The 19236-nt window shown below is 37.0% G+C and overlaps 1 protein-coding gene across 2 annotated transcripts in view; it reads right to left on the reverse strand.

Moving 5' to 3' along the window:
* Positions 1 to 518: 518 nt before the first annotated feature.
* ppp3ccb (protein phosphatase 3, catalytic subunit, gamma isozyme, b) overlaps positions 519 to 19236 on the reverse strand; it is a 32249-nt gene continuing 13531 nt past the window's right edge. Inside the window, exons 5-13 of one of the 2 annotated variants that reach the window (XM_079804873.1) lie at positions 16317 to 16456; positions 16090 to 16167; positions 15879 to 15973; positions 15554 to 15679; positions 15104 to 15181; positions 11377 to 11461; positions 9248 to 9345; positions 6306 to 6332; positions 519 to 3211 (exon numbers count right to left, since the gene is read on the reverse strand). In XM_079804873.1, coding sequence (XP_079660999.1) covers positions 3036 to 3211; positions 6306 to 6332; positions 9248 to 9345; positions 11377 to 11461; positions 15104 to 15181; positions 15554 to 15679; positions 15879 to 15973; positions 16090 to 16167; positions 16317 to 16456 — 903 coding nt within the window. In that variant the 3' untranslated portion in view covers positions 519 to 3035. The remainder of the gene's footprint in view (positions 3212 to 6305; positions 6333 to 9247; positions 9346 to 11376; positions 11462 to 15103; positions 15182 to 15553; positions 15680 to 15878; positions 15974 to 16089; positions 16168 to 16316; positions 16457 to 19236) is intronic. The other variant, XM_079804874.1, reaches the window with a different exon arrangement.

The following is a 19236-nucleotide window of genomic DNA, read 5'->3' on the forward strand; positions in this document are numbered from 1 at the left end:
ATCTTACTGCAGTGTTATTTTAGAATTATTTATATACCATTATAGTATATATTAATATTTTGAATTAGCATTTACTTTTCAGTTTTAATTTATGTCAGTTAGGTGCAAATGCAACATTTCTTCAAATGTTTATATTTTATTTTAGCTTTATTTCAATTAACGAAAAGGATTTGTAATAGTGTTAGACGTCAACACCGTGTGTGTGTGTGTGGATTCTTTACCTCAAGCGCAAGTTCCACACAATCTCAGCCTTGCTCTGCATGTGCTTGTGTGTGTGGGCTGTGTTCAGACAGGTAACAATACACTAGCAGTCCTTCAAGCACAGAACAAAATGTGAGCGGCGTAATCATAGGAAACCTTGACGAGCACAGACATGGATAAAGAAGAGAAAATGACAAAGCCGGTCTATCAAAACACTACTTTGCCATCAATCAGCCACTCAAAATGGTAAAAGCAGATGTAAACAGTCCAATTTCCAAAAACACACAAATAAAGAAACAACACCAGGTTTTTTTTTTCCCCAACATTTTTTGTATTTCATTTTACTTTCATTTTTAATGGAGCGATACATCAACATAATTCGAGATTTATAGAGGCCTCGCAATACAAGTACTTGACACAAACTTCACCTCGCCCTCTTTTATTAGCTATTAAGAAAAAAAGGTCTTAAACATTTTTTTAGTAGATTCTGCAAGATATGTTTGGAATTTGAAACAGAAGCCCTCCTAAAACGGGGTCAATGGTCCGAGCGCCCCAATTCCTCTCCCGTATGAAACAAAACCCTCCCCCTCCCACCCGAAACCCCTGACTCTCTCACACCAGACATACCCTTTTAAATTAAACATGAAGGAAACTAAACAAAATAATAGTTTGCAGAGGCTCATTACATAAAACAAAGACTTGAAGAGACAAACACTTAAAAAGAGGACATGAAAAGGTGGTCATGGGGTCATGATGATTTACTCATCAACTTTTGGTACCTGTTTAAGGATGTAGGCCTCCCTCATGTCTGTTTTATATCGCAAAGAGTAAAGCGTTAACAGGTGGGTTTTTTTCTTCTTTAAAGACTGCATCGCTGTTTTGAGCACTCTTGAATAAAGAGGCAGCGATCATATACAATCAGCAGTTGTTTTTTTTGTCAATGATCAAAAGCCATATATTACATTAAAACACTGATTTTTCTTTGGATGAAAGAGTTACTTTAAATACAGTTATGATAACATGTAGGTTTACCCTCGTCAAGTCTCGTATTAAGATGTGCGCCATGAAAACATGCAGAACCTGAACTGCGTTAAGCAACATCAAAAAAAAAAAAAAAAAAAAAAAAAAAAAAAAAAAAATGTGTGAGCGTCTGTCTCAATGCCTGCGCACAGAACTCTTGCTATAATTATTAGCATGGCACATGACCTCAAAAGTACGGGAAGTCAGAGTCTTTGCAAAGCGCAATCTCCAGTCGCCGGGTTTATGTAAAGATAACAGTACAGTGTAAAAAAAAAAAAAAAGGTCTGAAAAGACGCTTCGGTAAACAGTTCTTGCAAATCCTGTCCTTCTCCAAACACCCAGTACAGAGTAAAAGCAATCAAAATAACCTTGTTTTACTTTAGATAAAAGCAAAGATGAGGCTTCAATCAATCATATGCGCGTGGACAATGGTCCACTCTAGAGAATACAGGCGTTTAGAAGAGCGTACCGCTCAGCTATAGAAATACTAGTGCTGAAGATACTTACAAGTTTGTTGTTGATGCAAACCTTTATAGGTACAAAAATCCGACAATTGAATTGGGTTTTAATGTTAAAAACATCCAAATGGTGGGCTACAATTGTTTTGTAGAAACGGAAAATAAAAAAAGGCAAGCGAGAATTTTCGGTTTAACTAATTTCATTTAGCCGAGATGAGACACAAGACGTAAGGCATGTATGCTCATTTTCTGAGATGTTTAACGTTCACCTCATCCAATCACATTTAATATATTTATTTATATTACGGGCGGCAAGACAAATGTCCGTGTAAAATCATGCCAGTCAAAACGTGCCTTTTACCACTATGGTTTTAGCAAAACGTGAAAAGATCTAAACGTGTGCGAAATTACGGCCAATAAAAGCGTGTCCGACTACAAAAAGAAGGGAGAGAGTAAACAAACAAAAAAAACAAGCAGACACGATCGCTCCTCTAACCTTTTGCTTTTTCTCCTTATTGATTACAAATCAAGTGTAGAAATTTTGAGTTGCGAACAGGAAAAAGAAAACGAATGAAACAAAAGTAAACATCACATTTGGTTGAGGGAACACTTGAAAATGTACATATAAATGTGTCAACACTTGTTATTAATGCACTCCCCTTAGCTATAATTGGCATTTTGAAGGTATTTTTTTTCACATCGTTTCAATAAAACTTTTTTGTTTTTGTTTTGCGTCAACAATTATCATACTTGCTTTGGGTATTCACAAATAAGCATTCTATATAATTATGTCGGCCCAATTTTTTTTTTGCCAAGCGCACAAACAACGATAAAGTAATTCTGCAGAGCAAGTCTTGGTTGTTTAAAAAAAAAAAAAAGAAAGAAAGAAAGAAAAGAAAAATGTCAGAAATAAATCTAATTTATAAACGTAAATTTACAAAATGGATTGGTTTTTTTTGTTGTTTTTTAATCTACTGAATCTAAGATGACCTTACACCACCCCAATGCTATGTCTATATATATATATTCTGTATTTTATGTACACATGTAATATTCATCATGTATGTATTCATTCATCTCAATTTTTCCACCATTACAGATCTTAAATTTCTTATCATCTATATCAATAAATAAATAAGAAACATGGTTTGTTTTTCACTACGCCCTCTTCATGGTATTGTGCGATTCTCCCCGAAATGGTCCAGGAGAGTTTTGCATGTAGGGGGCATCACCTCTACCAAAAAGAGAGAGAATGAGAGGAAAACAGAGGGAGAGAGAGAGAGAGAGAGAGAGAGAAAAAAAAAAGAGAGAGACAAAGGAAAGGATGAGGGAGAGCGCTAGGTAGCTGCTGGGTTACTACGCCTGTGCGTTGGTGCCGTTCTTGTCGGGGGAATTGGCTGCGTTGATGGAGTTGGCAGTGCCGTCTGGCTGCACGCTGTCCCTGCGCGGAGGCATTCGCTCGTTTATCCGGTCCAGTCCACGTGCTTCTTCGAAGCTTTGGATCTTGTGTTGAGGGTTGAAGCCTTGGATGGCTGGAAGTATGGAAGCCGGAAGTTAGATAATGCTTATGAAGTGACATCCAACAATGACTATATTTCCGTCTGTTTTGGGGGTTATTGGTATCATTGCGTTGAGTTTTAAAACATAAAGGCATCAATTTAATTAAATGTATGCATTCAGTTCAAAGGAAATGTCACACTAATTCGCCTCTTTATGTGCTGATGAGTTTGGGTTGCTTATGACGTGCATTTGGGAGCGCAACACGCACCAACCATTCTTATGAGAAGCGCTTCTAAACTGGCTGTTTCCAACAAAAGAGAAGCTATGCAGGCTTTCTAAGTTATTTCATCAAAATATCAGCTTGATTTAATGTTTGAAAACGAAAAAAATTAAGGAATAAATAATAGTTATTTTAAAGTGAAATATTACAATAATCATTATTTTGATAATTATTATTACTACTACTTTTATTTTACAGTCATATTAATTTATACACATACATATATACATTACACAAAAACACCACAAACCTAGATCTTAAAAAAACAAGCTTAAGGAAAAAATTTTCTTTTTTCACAAATCATGCAGCCTTATATCCAGGGTTTGAAATTAACACCCGCCAAATGTGGGTAAAAATCAACTGTGGTGGGTAACGCTATAAAATCACTAGCCAATTTGGCGGGTTAACTGTACTCATGTTTACTCACTTTGCTGGGGAAGTATAAGCCAAATCGTGTTAACCAAATCTGCACAGATTTAGCGCAAATACTCAGTCATATCTGGCTTACTTGAATATACGTCACTAGGCAACAAATGGCGCGCTTTTTCATTTGCATTGAAGCATATTTTTATAATAGATTATAAAAACACAAATAATGTGCGATACTTGCCTGGGGGTAAATAACCCCAGTGAAAATATACATATATGGTGTGACTGTTAATCTGGTTTATTTCTTTTTTTGGTAACACTTTACAATAAGGTTTCATTTGTTAACATTAGTTAATGCACCGTGAAGTAACATGAACACCTGTCTTTTTTTATTAACTAATGTTAAGAAAGATGTTAACAACGTTAACAAATGCAGTAACACATGTATTGCTCATGGTTAGTTCATGAACTTTTTATTAACAATTCATGTTACTTTACAGTGCATAAATGTTAATAAATACAATTTTTGATTTAAATAATGTTAAAATTAACATTAACAAAGATTAGTAGAAGTGCAGTTCATTATTAGTTCATGTTAACCAACAAAACCTTACTGTAACATTTTACCTTTGTTTTCTTCTTTTTGGCTAGTGGCAAGTTCTAAATGGCTGGTAACTTAATTTAGAAGCCAAATTGGCCAGTGAGCGAAAAAGTTAATTTCAAACCCTGCTTATATCCCAACATTAACGTATTAGATATGAAAATTTCCAGTTACTAAAGTAGCATGACTACTAAGGCTACGTTCAGACTGCAGGCAAATGTGGCCCAAATTTTTGCTCGTGTGACTCAGATCGGTTTCTCTCATGACAGTGTGAACAGCACAAACCACATGGAATCTGATCTTTTCCATTCTGATTTGTCCCACTTCCATATGTGGTACTAAATCTGATTCAGCTCAGATGTTTTGCAATGCAACCTCAGTCTGAACGGTCACATGCGTCTTTTACATCTCTCTAGAACAACAATATTCACAATTCTGCGCTCATGGGAGTCGCTTCAAAGATTTCACATAACCAGTTGCGAACTGAATCAGTGAAGGACAGTGATGTGTCAGAACTCATAAGTATTACAGTGAGAGCTCTCTTTATACACACACACACAAGCAAAACACGAGGGCTCGTATCATAAATGTTTAAAAACTCTGCTCTTTTTTCGAATCCTCGTCTTTTATCTTGCCTGCACATAAATTTGCTGAGCTCATAAAAACGCGAAATCATTTTACTTTAATGTTCTCGGTGTTTACTTCCGTATAACGCCGATGAGTGACATCTTTTAACCGTTGTTTTGTTCTCCGTTTCAGTTCAAGACCATAATCTGTGCGCACTGGAATCTGATATTGGCCACATTTAAAACAATGTGAACAGCTAAACAAAAAAAATTGGATCGGAGCAATAAATCGGAATTGAACACTAAGGTCGCAGTGTGAACGTAGTCTAAGAGAGGGCTGTTCTTCCCAAAAAAGGTGGATGAAATAAAGCTAAACATGTAAGCATCCAGCTAATATAAGTAAAAAAGAGACGTTGTACAGTAAGGCTTCGATTAGTTTAGATGGCATTAACCAGAAACGCTGGCGTACACATGTCAAGCCTGACATTAAAGGCAAAAACAGGCCTAGATTTGAGTTTACCCGTGTGCTCTTTGGTCAGGAAGTGAAACTGATAAAAACAAAGATTCAGTCTCATGCTGTGGTCTGCTCACACCCCTGCCTCTGGCTTCCCCCTACAGCTGTGACTGAAGCGCTCACGATTGTGAGCCTTTTTTGAAACGTCCTGTCTCTGCGGCCAGTTTATGTTGGGTTAAAAAGTTCACCCAAAAATGGAAATAGTCATCATTTACTATTTACATCATGTCATTCTAAACTTTTGGTGGAACGCAAAAGTTATTTTGAAGAGCTAGTTTTCTCCATACAATGAAAGTCAAAACTTTTTTCTTATTGTATGGAGAGAAAAAACAAAAAAACACTTTTTGAAAGAAAGTCATACAGGTTTGGAATGACACGAGGGTGTAAAATTTTCATTTAGGTATACAATTATTTTAAGTCAAAGTCAAAACGACCCCATTTACTTTCTTAACACAAGTTCCTTATCATATTGCGTCACATTATGAAAGCAAAATGTCTTGTGAATGTTGTTGCAAGCGTGTCATTTTAATCCGTTTAGTGGCACAGAGATTACAAGTCACTTTTAAAATGCAAACAGACGGAACAAAACAGGAACAACAAACAAATATCTCAACATGTGCAAATCAAACTAAATTGCTAGCTTTAAAAGTAACAAGCATGTGAACTACACACACAAATAAATAGTGACATCGGCGACTACAAAAGGACAAAATGCACAGGAACGACAGACAGTAAATCACAGGGGGAGGGTAACAGACAGACAACACTGAGAAGGTTTCACAGATGTCTTGCATACCTTGTGCTTCCTCTGCTTCTATGGTGGCTGTGTAAGCATGAGTAGTAGTGCCATGCCCAAAACGAACGGGGAAAGAAAGTGAGTCAAGTTATCAATGCAATCACAAGTACATTCAAACCCCCTCCCTGTTGCCCATTCATTCATCTTCCCCTCCCAACATCAGCCCAAATGCTTCACATGCCACACAAGAAGAAACCTAAAAGAGGTTAGTTTAGTTGCTTCATCCAGAACATAAACAGATTTCAAAATTAGTTTTTACTTGGTGAGGTTTGTTTTTGAGAAACCATGCTTTTGAACCTGAGGCGCAAGGCCTTCTGAACGACTCTTGACATGGACTGAGTCTATTTTTACAGCTGAAGGTATACAATAGCCAAACAAGGAGAGACTTTCGCCGTAAAAACACCACGCAACGTACTGTATATGCATGATGACAGCTTATTTGTGGCTTTCACAGGAAGATGAGAGGCCAAACAGCTTTGAGCGATGTGTCGTTTTATTTCTATTTTCAGCTTCTGAAGAATTCTTTTATTTACATCTCCTCCCCCAGTGCACCATCGACAGATTACAATCACAAGACGCAGTTGTATTTTATTGTGCCTTGACGTTTAACCAAAAATGTTAATGCCACAGACCCCTAAATAGGACAAGTCCTTTAAAAGTGCCTTTCAGTGTATTTTGCACTAATGAATACCCTTTTATACTAAGGCTGCACTATATTGGAAAAAAAACAACATTGCCATATTTTAATTTTCTTCGATATATATGGTGATCTGAAAACAATTTAATCAGATTGATTGGGGTGATTTTGTAGGGGAGTGAATCTGCATAGAAAATAAATCACAAGCACGATAAATACAACATAAATGTTTTTCAGGCAAGTCTAACAGTATTCAGATACAGAAATTGAATAATCAAATGTAAAAATTATACTGTATAGTCTTTACTGCATAAATTAAATATAGAGATATTAAATATAAATATAATCACTTTTGTAGCTTAAAAAAAAAAAAAGATTTGTCTTTTGTTTATTCGGATGCTGTTCGATATAAATGATACGCATCCGTTTTCTTTCTCAACTGTTTACATTCACTTAAGACAATGTTTACAAGGATATTCTACGAGAAGGGCATTTTGACAATTTTGCTTGCGAGAAGGAGAATTGAATTTGGTGTTCTGTCTGTGCACAGAAAAAAGCGCACAAGTTCCTCATTGAAATGCTCTTTTGTGTGTTCTTGCGCTTGAATATAAACTGAGAGGACTTAAATGCATGCAAATGATAAACTTTCACTCTATGATGGTTAAACGTAGCGATTAATACGCAAATCCCATGCATTCTGAACCGTGGGGCCTGGTCTCTACGTTCCCTACTTTCTTGACATCGCACATCCTGCAATGTGACAGCATTTATGTGAAAGAATTTTTGGGACCCACTTTATATTAGGTGGCCTTAAGTACTATGTACTAACATTTAAATTAATCATTTGATACAATGCACTTATTGTGTACATACATGTTTACATTGTACTTACAGATGAAATTACATGCCGGTAATTAAAAAAAAAAAAATGTAACTCATTTCTGTAATCACATTTATAATTACACTGTTGACACTTCCATACAACCACACCTATCCCTAACTTCACTCGTATTCCACCTCAATATCAGCAAAAGTGTTTTGCAATACAATATGAACATAAGTACATTGTTAGATTTTTTGATGTAAATACATAGTAGTTAAGGCCACCTCTTATAAAGTGGGACCGAATTTTTTTATAACAACTTAAAGTCTATGCATATACAAGCCAAAACATTTAAATTGAGCAGTTTGGGCAGAACGCTGGCCTAGGAGTTTCATAGGAGTGCAATGTTCAGACACGTTAAGCTATTGTGCCCATATGGGCAGCAAGCCCATATATTCGCCCTAAAAAAACAAAAGTGTTTTGAGCATGGGAAACTAGTCACTGTGATACCAGGGTGTTTCCAATTGGATGATAAAGTGTTTAGCACACTCCTATGAAGTTTCTAAGATGTTCTGGCTCAAGTAAAAAAAAAAGCCCACGCCCTCAAGTCTGTATGATACTATAGATATGGCTTGAAAAGCCTGGCCACTCAAAAAAAATAATAGCACAACTTTGATGTATCTTTCACAAATGTAGGATGCAACACACACCAAAGTTTAAGGTGAGGTCACATTTACTATTGCTTAACGAAATTCCACAGGCAAAATCCAATCATTTCAACAGGAATCGGCATGCCCGGGAGCTGTGTAAGGGTGAAAAAGTTACCCAGACAGTTCTGTTGACCAACAGAAAGCTGCTTGATTTGAAGTGACTTGTGTGAGAAGTGCTTCATGCATCTTTCTATATATTATGAAACAATCTGAATTATACAAATTAAAGAGCAACTAGTTTCATCAAAAACAAACCTGACAATGTTAATGTGGCTGTTAGTAGGAGGGCGGCAGGATGCAGCAGGCTGGTGAGTTTTTACATTGAAGGCCAGGAGAGGAAGCATGGCACACCGACATGCGCTGGCTAAATTGGGTCATATTGCGTCATAGTCATAAGCTCGCAGGAGCCCCTCTCACTGTGAAAGCATCACCCGCAGCAGCTCCTTGGCACTCGCTATGATCTCAGCGCTGCTTGGAAGTTTTTCAGGTCCCTTTCAGGGCAGGAAATCTGAAGCGTGTTGATTGAAATCCCCTTCATGACCAAACCCTTCTAAAATCTTACCCCCCTCTATACGATATCACTTTCGATGCGCTGCACCGTGAGAGAGGCATAGCTGCCGGGCAAGGCGGTGACAGAAACAGGGCGAGAGAGGTATAGACAGAAAGACTGAGAAAGAAAGAGCGTAACAGGAGCAGGGGGGTTGGTGGAGAGCCGGTCACACCCTCTACACCACCAGAGATACAGCTCAATAAGGCCGGGAGCAAGACTTACCGCTCTGTAGGGTCTGTCTGCCTCCTGACAGGACACCCAGAGGCAATGTCCCAGTGGGGGTCAAGCCCTTTAACTGCAACACACTCTCGTTCTCCTCTCTGAAAATACAGATTACAGATCAATTCAATGACTCTAAAATATCATGTGGTGCAACCAGGAAAATTAATAAAAATGTTCCTTATACTTTGAATTTAATTTTTTTGTATTATTATTATTATTTTTTTTTTTTTTACAAATATCATGAATTATTTAATTTAGAAATATTAAGATTTTGGGGAGTCATACCACATGACATAAGCTTGCCTTTGTAATGTAAAATGATCTGGCATATGACCTTGACACGGTCATGAGCTTTTCCAAATAAATACATTTTAAATAGATCGACCAACCTTAAAATGCATTATTCATATTCTACTTGCATCAAATGCGTTTAAAGTATACACTGCAAAAATGTTTGTAATTTTTTTTACAAGTTACCTTACCATATATAGTGAAAAACTGTAAATAGTTTTACATTACATGATATGTCATTTTACTTATCAAATTTATGGTTTTTGCAAGTACCATAAACTTATATTACCATATCATTTACGGTAAAAAAAAAAAATAAAGTAAAAAAAAACAGTAAAATGACTACTAAAGTCTCTGCTTTACACATCGCATATGATATATATTATGCAATTATTTTGTTTCTTATTTTTGTTGTCAGTAATGTACATTAGTGTGCTTTATGGTAAATCTTAAGTTTCATTTTACTGTTTTTTACCCTGATGGTGTTTTGTCTTTGTGTGAGACCCTGTACACCATCTATATATCTACATCTGTATATATCTATATCTATATATTAGGGGTGTAACGGTATACGTATTCGTAGGGCTTTCGGTTCGGTGCACGCCTGTACCGAACGGTTTACGAGTGCAATCTTTAACAGTCGGCTTGTTTTAAGTGCGGACCACACTTCAATCCGAGTTTCCACACGAACATAAGTATTCAGTCCATTTTATCACGAAATTCAAACGATAAATACCGTTTTGACACTCTATGTGGCGTGACTGATCACAGTTCAAGCGGCCACGCGACACGCATGAACGCGATCATCTCTGAAGGCGATCGATCACCTCTTCCTAAAGAATAAACATGAATGACCATCTGAAGGTATGCTGAGGATACATTACAACTTACTGTCATGTATAATATGTGGTGTAATCGCTCAATCAGTGTTTCAACGGCGGAAAGACGTCAATATAACTGCTTGTAAACTAAACAATGTCATGTAACATTAACGTTAGCATACCATTTACCTCAGGCAATCATTCAGTGTCCACAGAATTTTATTCCCTAAAAAAAATCAACTCTTTCACTAAATGTATGCTCTGTATTAGTCTATATATTCATTATATTCTACTTAACCTGTAAAGGATGTCTTGATTATTTCATGCATGTTAAATAAACCGGTCATGAAAATGACAGACACCGCGTATAATGATTATATTTCAACAACGAATATGAGAAAAACTATTTTATAATTAGATTTAGAAGTTAATGCAAAAACTGCCTTATGTGAAGTTTACATGTGTGCATACAATGTATTATTTGAGTCTTGATTATTATACCTAAACATAAATAGCAACTGAATTTAGGCTAATAGTTTGGGCTCTGTTGTTAACCTTTAATATTAATGTGCAAGTAAGGGCTCCCTATATAATTTACAGAAATGTTTTCAATAAACTTTTAGTTATAATTTAATTCATTCAAGGACAGACACTTTTTTTCTTCTTCAGTAAACCACTGTTTAATAAAAACAAATAAAAAGCCATTTTGTAAAACTGCTGTACCGAACTCGTACCGAACCGTGACTTCAAAACCAAGGTACGTACCGAATCGTCAGTTTTGTGTACCGTTACACCCCTACTATATCTATATCTATATATGCACACACACTCACATCTATATAGTCTCAGTATTTATTAAGGTAAACTTCTGGCAACCACAGCTGCAAATTTTTTACTGCAAGTCTAACAGGATATTTTTACAGTGGTCAAACATCGGTGTTCTGCAGAAAGGAGTGTGTGCGCGCGTGTCAAATACTTGACCATCAGGGATTTGTATGTGAAGTGTGTATTATTCACCTAAGAACAGAGAAAACTCTGGCCATCTTGCCAATGGCACGAATCTTATTTCGGATCACCTCCTTGCGGACTGCCGGGGTGCCACCTGCCACAAACATGCACAAACGGGGAGGGACAGAGAAAAATAAAAATAGACAAAGAAGGTTAGGGTCTAGTTTCATTGATGGTACATGGGAACAAGTTTGCTATATATCCATCTACTTGATTTTATGAACTACTTTTATCCAGAAAAAAAATTATAAAGTAAAGAGAGATAATCCACATCATTACCTGCAAACTAGCCCTAATCTGATGGCTAGAGTCATAAATACTGTAGATCAAATGAGGCATTACATCCTGAACTCCCATAAGGAATAAATAAACCCCATTTCAAAACTCAAAGGCTCACAGACACATAGAGGAAGTGTGTCAGGCCAAGTTAAAATTATGCACCATTCAAAAAAAGAAAAAAAAAGAAGGACAAATCAAATGGGCATCAAGAACCGTAAATGGGACACTGTATTCCTTCATGACAGCTCCTCAGATGTGAGGGGGGGATGGGGGGCATTCAGAACGGGTTCATCTGGTTTCATTACAGCAAGAGAGGCATCACTGTACTTCATGGCTCTTGTGTTAAGAGCAGTCATTAATTTTGAATCACTGAAGTGACTGAATGGAGACCCAGTTTGTCTTCGCTTAGGCAAACCGTTAAGAGCAATGCATGTCTGTATAGAAGGGGTGTTATAAATTTGATAAAAAAAAGTACGGGCTTCGAAGGCATTCATGCAGTAAAAAAACAAAGCACTGTCTATGTACTTCCTGTTTATGCAGCGTTATATGCATCAAACAGATAAAACAATAAAGCAGGATGGCCTTTTAAAATCACAAAAACCCTGAATGCTTAACGCGGAGTTCATATTTAAAGCAACTTGCACACAAGAATATAGTGTCCTAAATAGAAATATATGGGTTATTCACTGAGGACTAATACACACTAATCAGAGAACTATTATTTGATGAGATGAGGGGCATGCTGGTATATATTTAACAGAGCTGAAATCCACATTGAGCAGAAAAAAGAAAGGTGACATTTTATCGAGAAGGCTAATGGAGCAGACTTTTTGTTACATTTAAATTCAAATAAATGTTGATTACATTATTACAAATATTATTATGATATACAGAAATGATTCGAAGGGTGAATTTGGGGTGAGTATTTATTTTTTATTTGAAAGAAATTCATACTTTTATTCAGTAAGGATGCATTCAATTGATCAAAATTGACAGACACATTATTAATATTACAAAATGTTATATTTCAAATAAATACTGTTCTTTTGAAATTTCTATTCATGAAACAATCCTAAAATAAAGTATCATGTTTCCACAAAAATATTAAGCAGCACAATGGTTTTCAACATTGATAATAACAATAAATTAACATATTACAATGATTTCTGAAGGATCAATGTGATACTGGAGTGATGCTGAAAATTCAACTTCACAGGAATTATTTTATTTTTCTAAATATATTCAAATAGCAAAGAGTTATTTTTAAACTTTAGTAATAATTCACAATAAATGACCAAAGAACGCAGCCATGGTGAGCATAAACTTCAATAAATTTATTTAATCAAGCTCCAAAAGTGACTCATTTTGATATTGCGGGATCTGTGACGTCACACAAGCAAATATATTTGCATATGACTGCCTCCAGAGCAAGACATTGACGAATAGTCATACATTATCGCACCATAGGCCCCACCCACAGGCATTCAGTTGCTTAACGGCTGACGCTTGCCCACGTTAGATGCGTGATGTCACGTCAAAAGCAATTAGAACCCATTATAAATCACTGACGCCGTCTATACCGAATACAGTATACAGATGTGCATTCAATTTCTGACGTACTCCTCGCACTTAAGTCTGTCGACAACAGGACAGTCCAGTCCCTCCAGAAAAACGCGATTATGCGATCGCGTGATTTAACGCATAATCAGCCAAAGTCTGCATATTCATGCGGGGGCCGCATTTTTTCAAATACGCCGCACTTTCGCCGCATAAATTGCCTATTTCCGCGTGCAAAATATGCGGGGCTATCATGATTTCATAATCCCAGCATTTTCGTTGCAAAAAAAGTCATATATTAGCAGAAAGTTGAAAAATTTTCGTTTACTTCACACAAGAGCCGCCATTTCCGCCTATTGCCATGGGAACGTTTTGAAGTGACGTGATTACCCGACGCGAACGTCATCGAAAAGCTTCAAACCCCGTGGAGAAACCATAGATACCGGTGAAACCATGATGAAGCACAAACTCCCATTGGCCAACAAAAATAACAGCAAAAGAGCAAAGCAGTTTCCCTGTGTGCTGACTGATTTCAAAACACAGCATCATGAAGCTTTGAAGCGTTATGAATCAATGAGTCGATTCAGCGGTTTGAAGCGTTATGAATCAATGAGTCGATTCAGCGGTTTGAAGCGTTATGAATCAATGAGTCGATTCAGCGGGTTGGATCGCCAAAGTCACGTATTTCAGCAGTTTGACACGCGATCCGAATCATGAATCGACTCGATGATTCATAGCATCATGATGCTGTGTTTTGAAATCAGTCATCACTATATAAGTCGTTATTTAGTTTTTTTTGCACAATAACTATTATCGTCGCTTCATAAAGTTATTGTAGAACCACTGTAGTGAGATGGACTTTGTAACGACGTCTTTAGTAGGCTACCTTTTATGGGTCTTGAGAGTGTACATTGTGCCAATGGAGGCCTTTCTGAGCCATCGGAATTCAACTAAAATATCTTAATTTGTGTCCAACAACATAAAGGGAAGTCATTAATGACAGAATTTTCATTTTTGGGTGAACTAACCCTTTAAGAGATTGCACTTTGTGCATTGGAAGCACTCAAATGTCTGTTTTGTATAGCGACATCTGTAAAACAGGAAGTTATTTATTAATTTTTTCAGAAGTTGTAGCATATTCCTTTTGTAAAGCTACAGAACTTGATTGACTAAATGTTTTGTAAATTTGAGCCATTATTAAGGTCTTCAATAAAACAAGATGAGAACTTAAATATTCCAGCACTTTCTGTGATGTAGTGCTTTTTTTCTCTTTCTCATCAAACTGCAGTTTTTGCAAGTTCCCGCAATTTTATCGCATAAAATTGCATAAATATCCCGCATTTTTCATCGCATTTTTTAAGAAAACGTGCCGCATAATCAAGGATTTTTTCCCGCAACAATCACAAAAAAAAGCCGCATTTTTCTGGAAGGACTGAGGACAAATGCAAGAGTGAAAAACGCATGCTGTGACACGTCTAGTTTAAACAGCTCTTTTCTCTGCAACAAAAACCGCAAGTAAATTATTTCCCAATTCTTTGTCTGCACTTACTCATGCGCAACAAGTGGGCGTTGATATGCATTCCTATGACGTTAGCCAATCATATCAGTGGCCATTTACTGAGCCTTAAAGGAGCCGCCACTTAAAAATGGATCATGTTTGTCCATATTTTTTATTTCGTGGTGGGGCAACTAAAAATCAAATCATTTGCCCCGTACAAATCACTGGCCTGACTAGGCCAGTATTATGCCAGTCCTTAGCATTGAGCCCTGACCCCTCACCTCTTTAAAGAAAAAAACTTTAAGCCTAAATGTATTTATTTGGAGGATAATAATAAATAAATAAAAATGCTGGTGCCGTAAAACTACAAGCTTTAAAAACAACAGCTTTACATGTTCTTACCTTCACATGTGTCATCTCCCTCTGACATAAGTTCATCATCTGAGCAGATGCTTAACACGTTGACCAGCATCTCCGTTACTGAGAGCACATGAGAGAAGACCGGCTTACATAGACCGCCAACATACGCTTTCTGAACCAAAAATTGGTCTACTTCTATTTATTACATGCTTAGGCTTTAATACTACATAAATGACATGCTTCATTGTGTTCAACATGAGATCTATGGTAATTTTATACAAATATGTATTTGCTTATTCTTTTTGTTTGCATATGTTTTGTCTGAATGTTTCCTAGAGATTCAACAAAGCAAACCATCAGAGCTGATAAATAGCATTATTTTAAATAGCAACTCATTTTTAAAACGGCATCCAATATTTTCGTACTCCTGACAGGTGTCAAAATCAATGTAAAAAAGAAAAACAGTCTAAGCCGTTTCTATTTGCTCCTTACCTTTCTCCCCAACAAAGGGCAGTGACCACGTGAACACATCCATGAAGTTGGGCAGCCAGTACGGGTGAGGAGAGCAATTGAACTGCCGGATGTTCATGACGTTGTTCTCGTATTTCAACACAGCAGCTTGAGGGGTAAAGGGACAAAAAAAATTAACAATCAGAAAGTCTGAAAGACTTAAGAATTGTAATTCATTTTGAGAGAAAAAAAAACTATATACAGACATTTTCCTTTCAGCAAAACTGGCTTACCTTGTTGAGAAATTGCACAAAGCTAGAAATTAAAGTGTTCAGCACAGGCTCAAAAGCATTTTGAAAGCTCTTACCTTTATTGTTATACACATCTAAGTAGTTTGGTGCAGAGAAGATTGTGATTAATGAGGGGAAGCCTGTTGTCTGACTTTTTCTGTACATTCGATACCTAAGGGGGGTCAGTGAAATGGGACAGAAATTGTCAGCAGTTCATTTAAAAAGAGCTGTTAAAATGGAATTGAAGCTCTTAGCCTGGTTTAAGAGTGTGCTGTGCAGTGGACTCACCCTGCATCTTGGGCTTCGTGTGCTCTTATAACTGACAACAAGTTATTATTCATCAAAAAGTCACATACTGCAGGGTAGCTGTGAGAGACGGAGAGAGGTGTAATTAGCGATTCCAGCAGTCCATCAGTCTAAACGCCATGACTAACATCGAGAGGTGCGACTGAACAGGGACTGAGTAGGCAGCTATCAAACAAATGTGCATGTGGGCAGAATGTCAGCTGGAGTACCTGTAGAAATAGGAACATCCTCTCACACTGTTGTGACAAAAGTGCTCTGAGCTTTTTTCGCTGCCGTAGTCCTCACCAGGGTCAGACCACAGCAGGTCGCACATCGGCCCGAAAGCTGGCGGCTCTTTAAACCGGTCTAACTGGAGAGCAAAGCAAACAATTAGACCATCTCAACAATTTATCCATCCCTGCAACAATACAAGCTCAATCTGCCCGTCAGTTTGAAAATGTATAAATTAGGGATGGAACGATTACCGTTTTCACGATAAAATGTACTGAAGGTTAGTAATATCGTTTAAAAATGTATTATCATTAAAACCGTGCGTGATTATCACGATTTTGAAAACTCGCGGTAAATCCTGTGCAGTCAGCGCTGTTTTTGAATGAGAAGAAATGGCAGAAGGCAGTGACAGCACTCGGGGGATTGTTCAGCCTTCTAAAAGGACCAAATCTGAGGTGTGGTCATATTTTGGCTTTTACAAAAGTCCTGAGGGAAACTTAATCGAAGATGGTCATCCTGTCTGCAGAACATGCCAGAAGAAAGTCGCTGTAATAGGGGGAAACAATTCACATCTGCGAACACAAGGCAAGTGGACTTTGACCTCAATACCAAAACTACGTCTGGTATTACTACCACTCACACTGGCCACTTTGGCGGTTTAACTTATTATAGTCTTCTCAAAAGCCATCGGTTATAATCGCGTTGCGCATTATAACCAACCACACGTGTTTCTAATAATAAGAGGCGTTCAGATTAGTTCTCACTGAAATCTGTGCTCAAAACGTGCGATGTACGCAGGAGATTCATCCATCATACAGTGATTGACTGTTTTTGTTCTATTTCAGCAGCGAAAATGGTTTCAAACAAACACAGCAGAACCACAGCGCATCTGATATGACTGGCATAACGCTGGCTTGACGCTCGAGATCCGCGAATTTAGGGACCGTCTCTAAAGTTACATACAAGATTTGTATACACGTTTCTAACTTCAATAGCATTTAAAGAAAATGACTTGCAGTCATAAAACCAGCTGTAAAGTGTTCATCTAGGTGTCAGGTAGGCCTATATGCACACGTTTTGGATTTTTTATTTTAAAATAAACTGTCAAATCATATGAAAATATGGATATGCATTATTTCACTAGGAGACTGGGCTCGTACACAAAATATGCTAGATTTAAATGTGTCTGATAGAACACTGATGAGAATATTGCTTGAGAATATATTTACAGAGATAATATTAGAGATTTATTATGATTTATGCATTATGCGTTGCTATTGACGACGGCCATTATAAGGAAGGAGATCCCACAGAATAGAATCTAGCTTAAAAAAGTGCATAGAGCTGCTTGATTTATTTGTTGTTTGTTGACTTTCAAATATAAAACATGTTGAAATGTTTTAAGTGTGTGCATCTGTTCTTTTTGAACACTTCAGGGCTCCAGAGTGCAACTAAATGGTCGCATTTTGCGACTAAAATTTGAGTGTGCGACTGAATTTTGCATCCAGTTGCACATGTGCGACCAGTAAATTTGCCTGCTGTCGGTACTGGAGAAATTAAGAAAATACACTTAGGCCTACTAATTATAATTGATAGATGTTATGTCTGGCAAATTCGATCTTTGCCAGCCGTTTCTATATGAGAGAATATTAAACCATTTGTCGGTGATGCATTTTTGCCATTCGCAATCCAGAAGAGAGAGAAAGCGAGCGCTCTCTCTCACGTGAGCTACAGCGAACACAACACCACAGTCAGCTTTAATGAGTGAAGATGGCCAAGAACTAAACAAAAGTTTAGTCAGCTTAAACTTTAGGGATGTGCTGTGATATTAATCTAATTTTATTTTCGATTTTGGCTTCCAAGAATTATAAAAAAAGATGGTATGAGGTAAAACTATTCCTATAGCCGTGTTCGTCGAGCTCACCCTTCCCTTCACAGCTGCGCTGTCATTTCTCCTTAAACCTAAATTAAACGTCAGATTCAGTGATTGTTGTAAACTGCATTCTCTACTGTTGCTAAACTGCAGGATGTGTTTGATAATAAAGAGCTATTAAATGCACAATAATCTGCGCAAGAGACGCTGTTTCCAACTTCAAGGCGGCTTATGTGTGTGTGCTGCGAAATGGACCGGCTGGCTCTTTATATTTTAGGCTTCGTGTGCGCGTCTAAACCATCAAATAAACAACAAATAGCCGGTGTCAAAATGACCGGATTGGAGAGTAGTTATTTTAACAGTTTAAATCTTAAATGGGTGTAAATAGTTTGGAGAAATAGGAGAATATGATATTATTAGTTCTACATTTGATCGGTCTTAAAGGGGCAGCGTCTAATAAACCTGCTGACGATTGAGCCATTAATTCGAATCGAACAAAAGGCAAATAGAAAATATTCACATCTCTTCAATTAATAACTTTAGCTTTTATAAGCATTAATCTATCAATTTATACAGTGAAAACTATGCAGTGTTATTTTACATTTCATTACTTTATTAGATTTCTTTGTAGGTTTGTTCTTTACTGTAATATTAATGTTAGCAGACCTTCCGAATGCCTGCACACTGGTCCATTTACAAATAGATATTTTATATTTTTGTTCAAACTTTGCGGTTTCTTTTGCTATAGATATTTTACTTTTCAGATTATAAAGCCATGTTAATTATGTTCTTAATTATGTTTTTTTTTTATAAAAAAATTAATTAAGTATAATAAAAAGAACTGGTAAGAATACTGTTAAAGTACCAGATCGATAAGCAGTATCGGTAAGAGTAGTAATACCATTAAAACCTTAACGATACCGATCCCTATTAGTAATACAGTGGAAATTAGTAGATTTGGTTAGCATGTTGATTTACGGTGTGCGCCCCTAAAATTTCTGGTTGTGCCCCTAAAATTTTCAGTTGGGGGCCACTGTGCTCCTAGT

This window comes from Gobio gobio, assembly GCF_949357685.1.
Source record: "Gobio gobio genome assembly, chromosome: 22".
Taxonomy (NCBI): Eukaryota; Metazoa; Chordata; class Actinopteri; order Cypriniformes; family Gobionidae; genus Gobio; species Gobio gobio.